Here is an 18,742-nt window from a genome sequence, read left to right on the forward strand (position 1 = left end):
TTATAACAATTTTACATTAATTTAACATAATTTCAACAAAAAAATGGATCGGAAATTGAAAATGCTCACTAGATCGAACATGTGGGATATATCAGCACTACCTATGCATTTTGTATCGCACAGGTGGGATACAAGATATATTGTGGGATATACAGGTTGATATCGTCGATATTTAAAACATTGTCCATAGCCTTCCACAAATGCCACACTTGCCACGGTTCAATGGATCCAGACCTTACTCCATCAACAACAAGTTTTGAAACCATCTCCATAAGAATTTCACGCCGCCCGTGTGTGTGTGTGTGTGTGTTGTAGGAGAGGGGGGGGTCATATCAAAATACTCAAATACCTTCTGTAGAACACTTAGATATGCAACAAGAGCTTTTGCATCACCCTCCTGAAATTCATGCAACATGGTTCCAGTACTTTGGAGGGACTGTTTGAACTTCTGGTCATAAATAGACAAACAGTCAAACAGTGTATTCCATCCAACTGAACGGAATGCTTTCCCCTGAAGTAACTCGAAAACTTTTGAAGCACCTTCCTCACTAGAAGCCTGAAGTAAAAAAGCACATCAAACGATAGTACAGATAACACAATAAACCATATCATGCATGAAAAGTTATTTTGGCCTACCAAGGTACTCAGCATTCTCAAGAAAGCGACGAGAGTCTGAAAATTGGTATGATCCTCTCCAGCAAAGTTTATGAAGGTCCACAAAACCTCATTTCCAGATAGAAGCTCTGGTTCCTTCTGATAAAATTTATGTGCAATAACAAAAGATCAACACATTCAGAAAACGATATATGAATAAAAGCATGAAAAAAGAATCATATAATGGTTTACGAGAGCTGCATAAAATTGGGTGTTGGAATTATTCAACAAGACAAGATTTAACAAAAATGCTAAAAGATGCAAAATTATTGCAAGTCCGTGTGCAGAGACAGGAAGTACTTAAACAGGATTAATAGATTCAACCGTTCGAGTCCAGAAAATCTCCCAAGTCTGACTACAAATTATAAATCAAGCACTCACACATGATGAACTAATGCATTCAACTTCACAAATAATCAACTTCAAAGATGATTCACAAATCAATTATTGTTCTCCAGATAACACAGAAAAATACATTTTTGCACAGCAGAAGCATAGCTGATAGCCGTCAAGGTCACATGGACATGGTGAAATGAATACAAGGCTTCCCAAAAAACAAAGGTTCAGAAGGAGCAGTATCCACTATCCAAATGTCGGGTCAATTCAAACTGATTGCGTCAGCAGGTTGAGGACAAATGGACAAAGTCATTTTTATATATTGGTTGGTAAATTCAAGAGTTCCATTACAGGACCCTTCGAAACCCAGACCCACAGGCCAGTATGTGTTCACAAGTCAACATATGTCAAGATACGGGCAATGTCAGCAAGAGGTATGAATGAATCAAGAACACAAGAAGGTTGGGGGAGAACCATGGCAGCCAAAGGAGTTTTGTGGGATAGGCATTTGGTCCCTAAAATAATGAATCTGCTCTATCGGGAAAATGGCTGGGGAGGTTTGGTGAAGAGGAGGCAGCATATAGAGAATTTTGGTCAGTTGTATGGCATTATCGATGGGGGATGGTTCACTCTACAATAATCTTAGCATAGAGAATGGGGGGTGGTTATGAAAGGTAATGATTAAGTGCAAATTTCGGGCAGGAGATTTCTTTCTATCTAGGAGACAGTGCTTGCATCCAATTTCGGGAGGACGCATGGTGCAGGGTTGGCCGTCTCTGCTTGGCATCCTTTTGCCTATATAAAGTAGCACTGGAAAGGGGGTGATGATTGCCCAATGTGGTTAGGACTCCTCTTTCTTGTTGAGCTTTTACTGATGAGGAACTCGAAGAGTTTGGTAGCCAAATGAACATCCTCCACAATCAAAGCCTGTCTGTTGGGAAAAGGGACAGATGAATGTGGAAAGCTAAGAAACAGGGTCACTTTTCCCTAAAATGCATATATTCCACTACAGTTACTGCTACTCAGTCTACAGAGATGGACCTAATTTGCCGTATCTGGAAATACTAGGGTCCTCCCATTGTTTGGGACTTCAGGTGGTTGGTTGGGAAAAAGAAGGTGCTCACTATTGATCATAGAAGGAGACAGATGGTTATCCCTGATGCATGCATCTTGCGCTTTGTGGACACAGAATCTGATGGACCACCTATCATGCATTGCAGCTTGTAGAATTTCTTCGGTCTATATAGCTCCTGTTTGGATAGGATCCAAATTGTGGATATGGAAAACCCAAGTAGTATCCAATGGGTAGGGAAAACTGCAGACTTGAATCCAATACACATTGCTTTTTGCACAGTTGACTTCCAAGGAAATGTTGAAAGGTCAATGATCAACAAGGAAAGGCATCATCTCTCATTATCGTGAAAATGCTCGTGGATTAGCTTTGGGCGGAGATATCAATTCACTTATTTTTGGCAGAAAAGCATAATAATGACAATCAATTTCCACAACTACTTTTATAATATGAATAGCATAAAACACCATCTCCGTGGAAACTGATTTCGTTTCCAACCATTTCCAGCTCCCAAACAACCCTGGTCATTTTGTTAACATCAGGAGCCATGGGAGACTTTTTTTGGCCACGGCATTCTGGTTGCAGCAGTAGAAAAAGGAAGATTTTATGGTGGCTGGCTCTTCTTGCCAAACCATGGATGATTTGGTTCAAGCAAAATAATAGGTCCTTTCCATGCAAACCAGTCTTTCTAATTGAGGCTTCCGTGAAGGCAAAGTGATAATGGTTGTCTATAATGTTCAACGTATTGATGGTAACAGCCAAAACTGTCAATATCGCAAGTCACCAATACAAGATACGAGAGAAGTTTTTAAAAATAAAAATAAAAACATTGTACCACATGTGATGCCGCACTTATCTTGCAATAGTTTTTGATATCATGACATGTCTCACATGCCCATTAACAAATTTACATTGTATCAATGATACACAGTGAAAATCAAGTGAAATTCACAGAAAAAATCAAAATAGTAAATTTAATATATATATATATATATATATATATATATATATATAAAAGATTTCTCCTAAAAAAATTTGGAGAAATGGAAATATTGATGCATTTTGACAATTCCACAAATTGTTTCACAAGAAATCTTGTTTTTGGTGGAGAAATCACAACCAAAGAGTAAATACAAGCTAGGACCCATTCATGAGAAAAGTTTGTTCATTCCATTTAAATTTGTTTCTTTTCCATAAACAGCTTGCAAATCCATATATATGCATTATTTAAATGCAATGAAGTGGATTTGAGGCAAGTTTCGCCGAGAATGGCAAAAAATGAAAGAAATTGGGGAAATAAAAATTCTACTGTTTTCAACCAGTTCAAATGTGAGTATGGAAAAATTATATGATGCCACTTGCAGGCCAATATACAGATTAGCCACTTTTTTGTTTACAGAAAATATATATATATATATATATATATATATATATATATATATATATTAAAATAACCAAAAAATTAAAAATATACTAAAAATGTATATGTTCATGATCATCATCATCTAAGCCTTCCCAATTAATTGGGGTTGGCTATATGAATCCCGTTATGCCAATCCATTCTATCATGGGTTAGACCTTCAGTTACACCATAGTTCATCAAGTCTTTCTACTACCTCCATCCATGTCCTTTTGGGCCTTCTGCTTGCCATTTTAAAGCCTTCAACTTGCACCAACTCACTCCTAACTGGTGCAGTTCTTGGCCTCCGTTGCACATTGCCAGACCATCCAAGTCTATTCCCTCATCTAATTACCTATTGGTGCTACTCCTAAGTTCCCTCCAATGCATTCATTTCTAATTATATCCTTGTCTTGCCACTCATCCATACCAACATCTTCATTTCAGCTACACCTATCCTGCCCAACAATATGTCCCATAAAGCATGGCTGGTCTTATAGCTATCCTAGAAATTTTCCCTTTCAGTTTGAATGGTACACAACAATCAAATAAAACTCTACAAGCACATCTCCATTTATTCCACCCAACTTGAATTCTATGGGCAACATCCTTATCAATCTCTCCACTCCCATAAATTACTGACCCAAGGTATCAATAGTAATCATTTTCAGAAACTTCTTGGTCAGTAATCTTAACCAACATCCTCATCAATCTCTCCACTCCCATAAATTACTCTTTTATGTTTTTCAAAAAGAAAAACATACTCTTAAAATCAGTAACTTTTTTTAGAGTTAACAACTTTATTATATAAAAAAACTCATAGAAGCGAGAAAAGAATACAACCCAAAAGGAACAGCTTAAAAACGGAGGATGTTAGCTAGAAATATCTTTAACATATACAGCCCAACTTCAGCTAGAAAATTTACTCTCCGAATGACACCTTCAACACTCACTTTCTCATTTTTAAAGCAACACCCATTCCTGGCACCACAAATCGCCCAAAGGACAGCCATGAGAGTTAAACTCCACACCGCTTTGCCTGCCTTGCCGACTCCACCCCTATGCCACGCCCAAAAGAAATCAGCCATTGAATTTGGCATCACCCAAGCGGAACTAAATAAACACAAATATTGCTCCCACACACTCCTGGCAATAGGGGCAATGGATGAAAAGATGATCAATCGACTCCACATCCTTCATACACATAAGACATGTTTGGAAGGACAAAAGACCTTTGCAGATTATCCACCGTGAGCAGTGTTCGAAGTATCGATATCACTACAAGTTTCGTTGGCCGGGGATATAGCAACAATATCGATATCGGCAATAATATCGTTAATAATCGGAAATGCGGGAAAACATGGGAAAAACGGTGGAATTTTCAGCGAAACCTCAAGAGATGTTAAAATGTACATATTTACATATTTAGAAATTAAAATATTAATAATAATTGCAAAATGAATGCACACATAATAAGTTTCCATTTAATGGGGCCTTAAAAGCATGTGTTGTTATAAGAAATCAGTCTAACTATCCCATCCAACATATTTTACCATCCAAGCATCCATTGATATTGCAAAATATCAACAACACATGATATTTCATCAAAAAATCATCAACAATTGGAAAGGAAACGAAAGATTGTGCTCTCAATATCGTGCATGTTGCGATACCGATAATATCAAAATATTATCAATATTATCAATGAGAAATTGAACACTACATAAAATCATGTGCCCATGAAAAAAAATATGAAATAACTTTTTTTCTAATAAACAAAATTTTGATGATATCAATACGTTGGCGATATTATTGAAATATCGTTGATACACTTATGATACAAGCATTACCAAGAATTTACATAGTCAAAAGTATTGGCGATACATTAGCGATATTGATGCATTGGCAATACAAGCGGCACCTAGAATTTACATAGATAAAAATATTGATGATTACATTAGTGATATTGATAAATTGGTGATACTTGGCGATACATTGCTAATACCTGGAATTTCTGATACTACCAACGTTATCGGTATTGCTACCGGTGTTATCGGTATCGTTGAGCTGGAGATAAAGATAATATCAGATATATTTCGATAATATCAGAGATATTTCAATAATATTGGAGATAATTCTAACGAGTATCCTCTTTCGGCCCACAAAGCGAAAACCGCCACCCGAGAAGGAGCTCCATAAAACCAATGATGATAAAGGTGCAAGGAACGGGGGGTTAGATGTAACGAACTAAGTATATGAAAGAACGATCCAACAGAAAATTTGCCGAAGGGATGCACCATCCAAATCATAAAATCATCTTCCTAACATGAAGGACCAAGATCCTCAAGGAGATGAAGCAGCCCAATAAGCTCCTCGCACTCATCATCGAACAAATTCCTTCGGCAAGGTGGATTCCAAACTACATGGCCGCCGCAAACATAGAAACAATCCGCAACCGAGATGAATCAATCAGTAGAAATAGAGGCCACTCTAGGGAAAAGATCTGGAAGGGCAATATTGTCACACCAAACATCCACCTAGAACCGAATGTGTTTCACATTGCCCAAGAAGAAAGCAAATTCCCTTACAAACCAAATGTTTTGTCAATGCGACTGCCTTCCAAATGCTTGAGGTTCTATATAGATAAGATTTTTTCACAAACCAACCATCCCCAGTTACACCATATTTCTTTGCCGCCACCACTATCCAGTCTTTCAGGTTCCGAACCAAACCTCCAAATCCACGACCCTAGGAGAGTGAGATTCATATCACTCAAACTTTCTTATATCGGCACCCTCCACTTGTATTGGCTGGCAGACCTCATCCCGCCTAAGGAGATGGAACTTCCTGCTATCATTGGCACATTTCCATAAAAATTCTCTTCTCAACTTCTCAAGCCTATCCAGAACCGACTTGGGACATTTGAAAAGAGACATGAAGTATATGGGCATATTGGAAAAAGTCTTCTTGATTAGGGTTAAGTGCTCGCCCAAAGAAAGATATCAACATTTCCAACTAATCAACTTCCTCTCAATTCTTTCAATCACCCAGTCTCACAGATGTTTTGTTGGCTTCCCGATGCAACGAGGTAATCCGAGGTATGTGGAGGAAATGACCCTGCTTTACAACTAAATATATTCGCGAACCGCCGCAGCTCCTCTTCACCAACCTTAATACACTACATCTCAGATTTAGCTACATTAACATTCAGACCCAACACCACTTCAAAGCAAATCGTTATCATTCTTAGATTGTCAATTGAGGCCACGTCTGCATCATAGAAGAGAAGTGTATCATCTGCATATTAGAGATGAGTAATCTAAGGTCCAAAAAGTGTCGGCATGAACCCACTGAAAAGCCCATTTTCCGCTCCTTTCTGAAGCATCCTTCTAAGTGCCTCCCCAATCACCACAAACAAATATGGCGATAAAGGATCTCCCTGACGGAAACCCATAGAGGTTCTGAAAAAACCTTTTGGTGATTTGTTAACTAAGATAGAGAAAGAAGCGAATTGGACACAAGACCTAATCCATCTCCTCTACTTAGACCAGCAACCCAATCTGAAAAACATATAATTCGGGAATTGCCAATCGATATGGTCATATTCCTTCTCAATATCCAACTTGCAAACTATCCCACTTTTCTTTTCCCTATTCCTGGCGTTGATGCATTCATGGGCTATGAGCGCGCTATCGAAATTTGTCCACCGATGTAACCTTGGAGAGAACTTTTTTTAGCCTAGAAGCCAGAATTTTAGTGAGAATCTTGTAGGAACCTCTAATTAAGTCGACGGGCCTGAAATCTTTCAGATTTTGCCCCCCCCCCCCCAACTCAACAGATAAATGACCGTGATCATAAAACTCTATGACGAAGTCCATTACATCCTTCTTCACCACATGCCAAAATTTCTGGAAGAACATAATAGGATACCCATCCAATGTTGGAGCTTGTCCTTGCACATTGCACTAATCGCGGCCCACACCTCCGAGAACGGCACACCTAAAGAATTAGCATCCGCGCGAGGTAATTCTTGAAACTCTAAATTATCCAAACAGGGGCAGTCCCATTGATCACCCGATAAAAGATTCCTATAGAAGTTCACAATTGTTTCACATATTTTTCTTTTGTCCAAGCAGGTCGAGCCATCCACCACCAAGCTAGAAATATTGTTAGCACGGGCCCAAGCGCTAGCAATACTATGAAAAAACCTATTGTTCTTATCACCTTCTTTGAGCCACACGGCTCTCGATCTCTACCGCCATTTAATTTCCTCTTCCTTAGACTGAATTGCATATGTCAAAATTAATGATCCCTTTTTGCTATATTCTTTGCCGACAAACCTTCCCTCTCTTCTAGTAAGTCCAGCTCATGAATTTCTTCCGCCATGCGGTCGAATTCTGCCTCTCGCGTACTGAGTACCTCTTTGTACCTAACTTTAATTGTTTCGTTCAAAATTTTTAATTTTCTACTTAGCGTGAATCCGCCATATCCCTCCATCGAGAAAGACGACCACCAATCAGCTACCAACTGCCTAAAACAATCTATCTCTAGTCAAAATGCTTCAAATCAGAAAGGCTTTGGGGCCCAGATTTTCTTATTTAGTCTCCACGACAATGGGTCAATGGTCTGATATTGTCCTAGGGAGACCACGTTGAGATGCCATTGAGAACTTGTCAATCCAACTTGCAGAAACCAAGAATCTATCCAGCATAGTTCTCTCTCTGAATCCAAAGCTCCAACTTGATGTCGCCCACCACCACCGGGATTAATGCTGGACACCCAACCCCTTTTCTTCCTTCTGATATAGATTCTGGCCACTCCTAACTCATCACCATCCTCTGTAGCCAGATTAATGGCCACCACCTCCCCCACACATGAGCCAACTGCAACGAAGAAATCCTTGAATCAGAGCTCCAACATAATACCCGATAATAGGAACCATACCTCCTCCAATCCATTTGAGAAGATGGGTTATCAGCCCCTCTTTTTGGCTCATGGCATCTAATAGAACTTTGTCGATATTCACTTCCAGATGTGAGGAAATCCTGACGTTGCCATGCCTAATTGGGTAGGCGTAATATTCTTCAAGAGATAAACTGCAACATGCCTCTAGCAAATATCGCACTTGAGGGGGAATGGAGTTCGTAACCATTTCCGCCACAGCAAGTGCTTCAAGTTTTCTTTGACTTCGGTTAGCACTTTCAAGTTGACCCAAAACTTGTTGCCTTTATTTTTTCACCCTTCATCACTAAAGCACATATATGTTCGATCTCATTTGGCTCTTCCAAAATATTCCTAATGGTTAGGCAGCACATATATGTTCGGTCTCCTTCATATTGTTCCTCTTGCATAGGATGATCTTCCTCAGATTCTGGCTCTCCTATCCCTATCAGATTCACCACTTTCCTCTAGGGACACTGGTTAGAACGAAGCCTAGACTCACCACAGCTGTAGCACTTAGTAGGTTGGGGTGAAGCATAGAGATTATCTTCTTCTTTTTTTGCCATTGTCGAGCCTCTAGTCCGCTTGGTTGGCGCACTTCACAAATCGCAATCTATGGCTATCGAACCCCCAGATTGATCCCTCAAAGGAATGTTCCTTGTGTCTTGTGCAGTAGCCATTTGCCGGTTCAATGACTGCAGGGCTCTTACTAGTCATTTAATTTCTCCCAATAATCAACCAAGGCCTAGATTGGTTGCTACAAAACCCAATCCTATATAGCCAATCATAGTCCTCCTATGAACCTCACCACTTATTGCGACCCGATTTCTGCCAAGTCATTGCATGAGGATAATTGATAAAATTCTTCCACATACTCCCTCACAAATCAGTTTCCTTGTCTACCATTCTGGTATTGCTGGAACAATATTTGGTCATAGTTGGCAGAAGAAACCTCCCACCCATCAACTGTTTCATTCTTTGCCAAGTACGGATGGACGCTTTTCCCTAGTGAGTTCATGAGAGTTGCATCTGGTCCCACCAAGCTAATTCTCCACCCCTAAGTTTGTATGTCACAAGCTTAACCTTCTTCTCTTCTGGAATCTCCATATAGTCAAAGAGTCATTCAACTTACAGGAGCTAATCAAGAAAATCCTCAATGTGGAGGTAACCATTGAAACTCAAAAGATCCACCTTCACATTGAAATCTTGCTATCATGTAGCACCGCCTCACCCTCTAGGGATAACCCTTTCGGGTTCGTCGCTATAGTCTTCCCCATGGGCATGTGGCTCACGTGAAATTATAGGTGCGTTACCACGAACAGGACGATCGCGAGACTCTTAGACGATCTAAGGCCTATCGTAATCACGAACTTGGAGGCGATCTATAGCTTCCATCAACCATTCGATCGACGCTTGCATCTCTTGCATTGGCAGTTGGTTTTCTCATTGATAAACCTTGAACGTCGCCACCATCATGGCTTGATTCCCACAAGCACAGTCAACAAAGTTGCGGTTGTCAATCCAATACCACTTAACGTAGCGGTAGTGCAAAAGAAGGGAGAAGATCTTCGTCTTCTACCCAAGAACCGTCCTTGAATCCACAAGGAAAAACAACGGGAAAACCAAAAAGAAATCTTTCAGATTCATTCAACAGATGATCGATTCAGAGCATGACAAGGACAATTTAACTATTGAATTTTGAAAAAAAAAAAAAAAACTATGATTTGGGCATAAGCGGTCCCTTTAATTGCGAAACAATCCCTTTTATTACTCTCTAAATTGCAAAATGGTCCCTTGTATCACTCAGGGAATTGCTCGGTGGACCCATCCCACATCACTTTATATAAAAAGTGCAAATGTAACATTTTATTCCATGCACATTAAATGCAACTACAGTTATAGAATGCAAAAATAAATGCATCATGTTTTCTCTTTTGAATGAAAAAATTATAATAATAATAATAAAAAACAAGGACGCACCAAGGCTGGCAAGGAGGCCCTGAATATAACCCTCCTAACCAAGGTTTTTCGTAACGATAACGGTGGGGCCATAATGGTCACCATTGTTACCTTTACGATACGGGTTGTAACGGCTATTACAGTCTCTTTTTTTATTTATTTATTTATAAAAAATAAAAATAAAAAATAAAAAATAAAAAAAACCTGAAAAACCTCTATCAGCCCCGTAATAGACTGTTACAGCCTTTACAGGGGGCATAATGGGTTGTTACGGGAGCTGTAACAGTCATTATGGGCCATTTTTTTCTATAACGGCCATTACGACCATATAACATGCAACGGTCGCCACCATTACCTTTATGTAATGGCATTTACGGCCCTGTAACGGCCGTTATGGCACACCATGCTCCTAACACTCCATCTCTAGCAGATGTATCACAAGTATAGATGTTGCATGCTTAGAATTTTTTAGTTAATTGGCTTTTTTCCTTTTTCTAATATTTCTTTATAGGTCTTTATATAATTTTTTTCTATATTTATTAGTCAGAAAATCTAGATTTTTAACTTTGGCAAATCAAGTTGCTAGTGCATGTCAGACACCGGTACCCATGTCAATGCAACACAGATGAGAAGCCAAGAGGCCACAAGGGCGTTTCAATGTTTGTATGACCCCGAAAGGAAAACCAAAACTACAAGTCATTTAGCTATTACACATGCATTCACCAACCAACAAACCATGGTAAATTCAGGGAACACATCTTAAAAACATAACCTGGAAAAAACGAAAGAATAATATATGAGAGACTGAAAGACCTAACCAGCTAATGCCCAAAAAAAGTAACACAAATTAACCCTGCATCCAACCATACAAGGTTTGCTCAAATGTCTGAACCGGTTTTAGGGCTGTCAATGGGCTAGGCTCGGACCTGGCAAAATCAAAATTTTGAATAGGCCCGGCCAGTCAAGCCTGACCCAAACAGTTCAAAATCTAGCCCGAAGCCAACCCCAGGCCCAGCCCGTTGACAGCCCTGCTGGTTTTGACCAGAACTGGCCATGAAAAAGGGGTGGTTCCCCACAAACCTGGCTTGACAAAGGTGGTCAACAATTTTCCTTACAAAATGTAATGCCATGGGTGAAGTCTGAACTCTGAACACACCTCTACTTCAAAAAATAATCACCACTATGCGAAATCCCTATTATTTGCTCATTCTGTTAATTTGAGTCCATCCAAATTAATTAGTTTCCCAGGCTAAAACAGGTCAACATGTCTGATCAGTGGGGCCAGCAATTGGACCGAATTGCTCAAAAGAACAGCCCACTGTCCAGTCCAGGTCTTAAAACATTCACTATGCCACCCCCATATGCAACATTTAAATGTGAAGTTTGTGGCGAATCTGAGCAGTGCATAATACAGGCCTCACCTTGAAAATGAGGTGATACACAAATCAGTCCAGCAGTGAGAACACACCAGTATGTTGAATGTAAACAATTGGTAAGTTACTTAACAATCCCTTATTTTTGTACAGGGGTGGCCAGCTTGATGACCAGACGGTGCCGTTTTGTTTTGATAGCAAAATAAAATTTTATTCAAAAGAGAGAAATTACATCAACAAGAGGGAACTCCCAAATCCCAATGTCGATCAAACTTCACTGCAACCCCACTTTCGCAAGAGATGAGGCAAACCTCTTTACAACTTTAGACACAAAGGAAAACAAAACATTTTATCCTAGCATTCAACTCCTTATTCAAAATGAAGCTGAGTTTCAAAGGTTCCGAAGCCCAATTGGAGCCCTCCACTTAATAATTTAGACTTGACATTGAGGCTACTTGTATAAAAGCAGCAAGGTTTTATTATTTGCACTCTACTGAAATCATTTTAAAAATTCTTCTCCCCTATTTAACGTACATTGAGCTCACAGGTTTGATTCCAGCTTCTCCACCATAGAGGGAAGGAAACAGCACTAAGTCAAAAAAATCATTAAATATGTTGGTCTGCAATAGATGCACATGAACAACCATACCACAAGGTTGGGCAACTAACAGTAAACCATAATACAAATGAAATTATGAATCCCATTCCAGAGCAGAACCCATGCAGCAATGGTACAATTTCTGTGTACTTTCTAATTGTAACACAGTCCTATATGCACACCACCCCATGAATAGCATTACCAATATCACACATACATTCATATGTATTTCATAGAGAAGTTACAGACCAACATAGAAGATTCTACATAGATGGAAAAAGATTGAAGATTAACCAATTCAAAAAGAGAGAGCTACCGCTAAGATGCTTCCTGACTATCATGGTTAATTCATTAGAAAAGAATACAAGGAGTAAATTAATGACAGAAAGAAAAAGAACGGGCATTGATAGACCTGATAGATTTCGCTAACTAATTCCAAAAGAGAGACAAATGGCTGAGACTTTGTTTGGATGATCTCCTGTGAATTCACATCATTGTCATGTGATCCGCCCGTGTGATATGGACTAAGAGCACTCATGGCCTTCTCCTTCATTTCTTTCACCTACCAAACAGTGTTCATGAAAGTGAAAATACCACAAGTAAAACCAAAACAAGTTGGAAGAAATATCACAGAAAAACGTGCCACGACCTATAACAAGGAAAATTAATTTTTTCCCTAAAAATCACCATATTAAACGCCCACTTCAGAAATATGTCAACATTGCCACCGAGAAAAAATATTAGTTTATCCTTTTACTGACTCAAATATTAGTTGACGTAGGAAGAGAGGAAAAGTGAACCCAAAAGGTAGAACTATCTTTTGCTTTAAAATGTTTCTTACACAAAAAATAGTTCACCTTTTGGTTCATCATTTCTAATATTTATTCGTTTACAAATAAACAATTACCATCAGCATTTACTATTACAAATTCCAGGTCAACTCTAACAAATTCTCAACCAAACTCAAATTCAAGACCTTAAAAGAGGTATGAATTAAATTACAAGGTTTTAAACTGAGGCAATAAGATGATTCAAAGTTGTCACCGTGTAGAAATGAAAATTATAGCTAGAGGTGCGACTTGGGTCAGGCTTAACCCGAACCCAACTGCCCCAGCCGAAAGACTAGATCGGGTTGGGTTGCACTGGACTCAGATCGGGTTGGGCTCAGGGATCAAACCCCCAAGGCCTTGAGCAACCCAAACCCGAATGTTGGATGAGGCTGGTACATGTATATACTTACTGGGCATGCTCCAATGGTATCAATACCAAGGTATTCCATAACAGTAAAGTGTCCATAACGGCCACCACCGTTACCTTTACGATACGGGGTGTAACGATCGTAGCAGGGGCCATAATAGCCATTACCGTTTGTTTTTTTATTTGAAAAAAAAAAAAACAAAAAACCTGTATCGGCCCCATAATAAACTAGTACAGGCTGTACAGCCTTTACGGGGGACCTAACAGACCATTACAGGGGTTGTAACCACCTTTGCAGGCCATTTTTTTTCCATAACGGCCGTTATGGCCTTTACGACCCCATAACGTGTAACAGTTGCCACCATTACCTTTACATAACGGCCTTTATGGCACACCATGATCAGTACCCCCATAAGCTACGGTGGTACTGGGCAGATGTGAGGCCCAAGTGATGCATGCATAAAATCCAACCTGTCCATCGAATGTGAAAGTGCATGTTACACGAGGGCCCTAAAATCAGGCTGATCCAGGAATCATGTGGGCAACACCACAGGGAACAAGTTGGGAGGGAACATCCACCCTTGCTTAGTGTGGAGGGCCAACTATGTCATACATACAAAATCCAGGCCATTCAGACCGTTCATCTAGCCTAGATAAAGGTCAGTCTAAAAATAGGCTGTTTCGAAATTCAGGTGGGCCCCCGAGTAAATCAAGGTCGGTGTGTCCTCTCACATTGTTCCCTATGTTCTGGCCTACATAGAGTGCTGGATGAGGCTGATTTTCGCACCTAGCAGCATGATGTGATCCATATGATGGACAGATTGGATTTTATGCATGCATCAAGTGGGCCCCACATCTTCCTGATACCACCATAACCCTCAAGACCTTGAGCAACCTAAACCCAAGCCTGTATAATTTTTTTTAGGTAATAGCCATGTATAATATTAACATGTATATACTTACTGGGCATGCTCCAATGGTATCAATACCACCATAAGCTATGGTGGTACTGGGCAGATGTGGGGCCCAAGTGATGCATGCATAAAATATGAGAAAGTGCATTCTACCCCAGGACCCCAAAATCAGGCTGATCCAAGAATCATGTGGGCCACACCACAGGGAACAAGTTGGGAGGGAACATTCACCCTTGATTAGTGTGGAGGGCCAACTGTGTTGTACATGTGAAATCCAGGCCATTCAGACCCTTCATCTGGCCTGGATGAAGGTCAGTCCAAAAATCAGGCTGTTTTGAAATTCAGGTGGGCCCCTGAGTAAATCTAGGTGGGTGTGACGTCTCACATCGTTCTGTGTTCTAGCCTACTAGAGTGCCGGATGAGGCTGATTTCCGCACCTAGTAGTATGATGTGTCACATATGATGGCCAGATTGGATTTTATCCATGCATCAAGTGGGCCCCACATCTTCCTGGTAACCACTCAAGCGTGCCCCTTGTATTGTTAAAAATATCAAACAGTACATTTCAGCAAACAAATGTTAGGCAGCTGCTTTTGGTCCGTACGAAGTGACCCAACTGCATACATGGCATAATGAATAATCAGTCGGCTATCAGATTGCCTTTTTCCCAACAGGACGGACCATAACCAACCTGACTTAACCTGAAAAACCTGACCGCATCCGTGCCAACTCAACCGAACCAACCCGAGACAGATTAGGATTACATATATGATGAGTTGGGTTGGGCACAGGTTGAAGAGCTTGGGTTGGGTTTCGGGTTGGATCAGTCACAGGCTGACCCATTCTGCAGTCAGTTTGGGCTCAGGTTGACCGTCAAGCCGACCCGATGCAAGTTGTAATCCTAATTATAGCTGAGAAACTTTTGAACGCTTAAACATAGCTGACCTTGTCTCTAGCAAGCGGATGAGAAAGGAAACATGTCATCAACTTGTGCAGATACGCATTATACATGTAGATCATATCCTCATCATCGTTCTGCACCAATAATAGACAGGAGAAGAAAAACAAAGTCAAGATTTCCCTAAAATATATGCAAAGTAAAAATGCCACAAATTCTTAGTAACTTGTAGCAAAGTCAGTAGAGAAATGTCTCACCAACGACTGTCCAATTCACCAACCACCCCAAAAGTAACATGACATACAGTTAACAGAAACATGGACCACCACACCAAATTATCTCAATTGGAAAGTGAAGAGCAGATAAAAGAATTCAATGGTTGGAATGTCGGTTGGGTCAACCCAACCCAAATCAGGTCGGATCAGGGCAACATGAACCTAACCAAATCCAAACCATTTACAGCTCTACGCAATGGCAGCGAAAGTGGAATGGAAGAGAGAGCCATACCCCATGAAGAGTATGAAGGAAAAAAAAAAAAGCATACATCCAAAAGAAAATGCATTACTGTGGCAAAAGCTGGAAACAGAAGACAAACTGAAGTGCGCACGAACCTAGTAGACAAGGAAGAATCTCTGTCAATGACCAAAATAATCAATGTACTAAAAACTAGACTAGGCTGGATGGTTGGACCAAGTTGAACTGAACCAGACACAAGAACGGTCTGGTTTACCTGACTTGAAACCCACAACTGGTTGCTACCAGTTTCCTTGAAGAGTTTACATTTCTCTCAGTTGCAATCAACCATGATCTCCCTTCAAAATGCCCGAAGGCATAGACGAGGCATTTTGGATGTTTACCCTACTCTTTTTTTTCTCTTTTTCTGTTTTTTCTTTTTTTTGCACTTTAAGCAGAGATGTCCACAATAGGTCCGAACTGTCAACAGAAACAGTTTGACATCTTGTCCGGTTAATAGAACATTGGAAATACCCCAAGAAAAAACAACAACAAAAAAAACGGATAGGGAGAATCAACTGATGAAACATAAAAAAATTCACCGCATAAATATATTGGTGCTAAATGCAGAGAATGATAAGCTTATGTGTTTCAAAACGAAACAAATTGAGGAGCATTATAGAGGGTAAGTGTAAACCATGCATAATTTCAACACTAAGTAAGACTAAATTTTATTTATTATTTAAGCAAAATACTAGGGTAAGAGCAGTCAGAACCTTTTGTCTGAAAAAAGCATGTTAAAATGTGTTCTGTGCAAAGTATGAGTATGTAAAGTCTTTAACTTCATATCAAGTACAGAAAGAGGGTTAAACCATAAATTGCCTTGACTGTATTGGGAAATGACCTTTCTTAAGACAATGTTCAAATGCAGCCTTTGCCAAAAACTTGACCATCAATCTTTCTGGAAACTTGCAAGTTTGGAAAGATTTATATCAATTGAGTACTCATTCAAGGAAAACCAAGTAACTCAAGTATCCAAGAGGGGGTTTTTAAACCTTGGTGTGCCCTTTGACTATATAAATGAGTAACAGTTAGCTTGGCCCACAGCCTTATCCAATGATTTCTAGGTTGGTTACTGAAGCGCAAGTGTGAGAATTTAGCTGATCTCATGAAACATGTTTGGTGAAATTGTTGCTCACAGAACTGATGAAGATGGGTGTCAGAAAAATTAACTAAACATCATGATCACTAAAGCATCACGTGCTAAAAAGTTGACTATCTAGTGCATGGAAACAAACAGAAAGAAGACCTCTACATAAAGAAATTACAACTAAATCTTCCTACCATTGAATAATCTACTCCAACATTAAAATAACTGCATTCTATTTAATACTCAGACCTGGTATGCTGCAGTTCGGAGGACTTTATCCAGTAAAAACTGGAAAGCATTGCTTGAGGAAACAAGTTCCAGGCAAGAATATATATTTGCCAGGTCACTGGATGCAGCACCTGAAACAGTCTCCCTCACTGTAGCTGCATCTTGTGTTAGCATCAAATGTACTGTCCATGAAAGTCTTACAGCATTAACACACCCCTCAATGGTTGGATCGTTTCCAGTAGCCATCACCTAATTTCAATTCAAGATCATCAATAATTACTAAAGGAAACAGTGAGAAGTGTTACAGGCATTTGGGCAACACTAAATGGATGATCAATGGCAAAACTAGAAGCATCAGTTCTTCAGCTTACAAGTTCCTGGAATTCGCGTCTGAAAGAAAAATCATGGGACAGGACAGAGGCTTGATCAGGAACTGTACTTAAAGCATCTGACATGAATGCAATCACGAGAGAAAACAGAAGACTGAATGCAATCTGCAGAGAGTAAATAACAAAAAAGCAAGTTAGAAAAGATCAACAAATTAGCAGAGGCATTTAACTCGCAAAAGTAAACAAACACAAAAAGAAAAAGAACAATTCAGGGGAGTATGAAACAGAACAGGGCATTACTATTGCTAGCAAAGGCAAATAGCACAAACCCAAACAGAAAGCACTGGATTATAGGCCAAGAGATACCAAAGAAAATGAGACCTGAAGTTTTAGAATGTCCACAGTATCATTAACTTCAGCAGCACAATCTTTTAATACAGAGAAGACATCTTTCACATCTTTCGAACCTGCAGGAAGCCCACATTGGAAAGAGTGCATGAGCATTAAAGCCCGCTTAGATTGAAGCGAAAAATAGCAAACATACAGGCACATTCTCTTCCTGCAATTTGATGCCTGAAAAACATAACTAACATGGTTTTTTAGTGCAGCACCTTTTTTACATATTATTTGTAAAGCCAACCCAAAAATGGCTAGGCAACAGTGATCACAATGATCTTTTTATAGAATATGTGAAGATGAGGTAGGTTTAGTATGTACCGGTGATAATAATCCTCCAAATATGCATCAGCATAAACCAATAGTTTCAGTGGCCTTTTTCTGAAGTTTGGACAAGCTGAGGCAAGATATTGAACATGACCCATGAAGTGTAACACTATGCTCAAACCAAATCGGAAATTCCAAGAAGTCGAAAAAAAAAAAAGTATTATGGGCATGTTTGGTTTTCCAATTTCCGGTGTAATTCAAAGTAAATGAGTCATCATTATCATTTCAATGTGTTTGTTTAAGAGAGAATTACGACACCAAAAACGAGAGTCAAATACACCTGTAAAGTAAAAAGGTAAAGGAAATTGTAAGCATTACCTTTTTACATTATAAAATTACCATTTCTACAGTAATTCCCCTGTAAAACAAACAATGGTAGAATGCAATCATTGCAGTCAAATGTAAGTGATGTCACCACACAATTACAGGGGTAAGTAATCATTACCCATTTCCAGCCAATTACCACTGTAATTGGAAAACCAAAATCCCCCTATGTGCATCTAACTTAAGCAAACAAA

At 39.5% G+C, this 18,742-nt stretch overlaps 1 protein-coding gene across 2 annotated transcripts in view; it reads right to left on the reverse strand.

Annotated features, from left to right (window-relative positions):
- The window catches only part of LOC131223170 (nuclear pore complex protein NUP205), a 72,630-nt gene that overhangs the window by 40,212 nt on the left and 13,676 nt on the right, over positions 1-18,742 (reverse strand). For both annotated transcript variants that reach the window (XR_009160317.1, XM_058218483.1), the window contains exons 7-13: positions 17,883-17,968; positions 17,544-17,666; positions 17,194-17,421; positions 15,389-15,478; positions 12,745-12,894; positions 637-753; positions 350-556 (exon numbers count right to left, since the gene is read on the reverse strand). Coding sequence is in view for 1 of the 2 variants with exons in the window: in XM_058218483.1 (XP_058074466.1) it covers positions 350-556; positions 637-753; positions 12,745-12,894; positions 15,389-15,478; positions 17,194-17,421; positions 17,544-17,666; positions 17,883-17,968 (1,001 nt within the window). In the remaining variant the exon portion in view is untranslated. The remainder of the gene's footprint in view (positions 1-349; positions 557-636; positions 754-12,744; positions 12,895-15,388; positions 15,479-17,193; positions 17,422-17,543; positions 17,667-17,882; positions 17,969-18,742) is intronic.

This window comes from Magnolia sinica, chromosome 13 (assembly GCF_029962835.1).
Source record: "Magnolia sinica isolate HGM2019 chromosome 13, MsV1, whole genome shotgun sequence".
In the NCBI taxonomy this organism is placed as follows: Eukaryota; Viridiplantae; Streptophyta; class Magnoliopsida; order Magnoliales; family Magnoliaceae; genus Magnolia; species Magnolia sinica.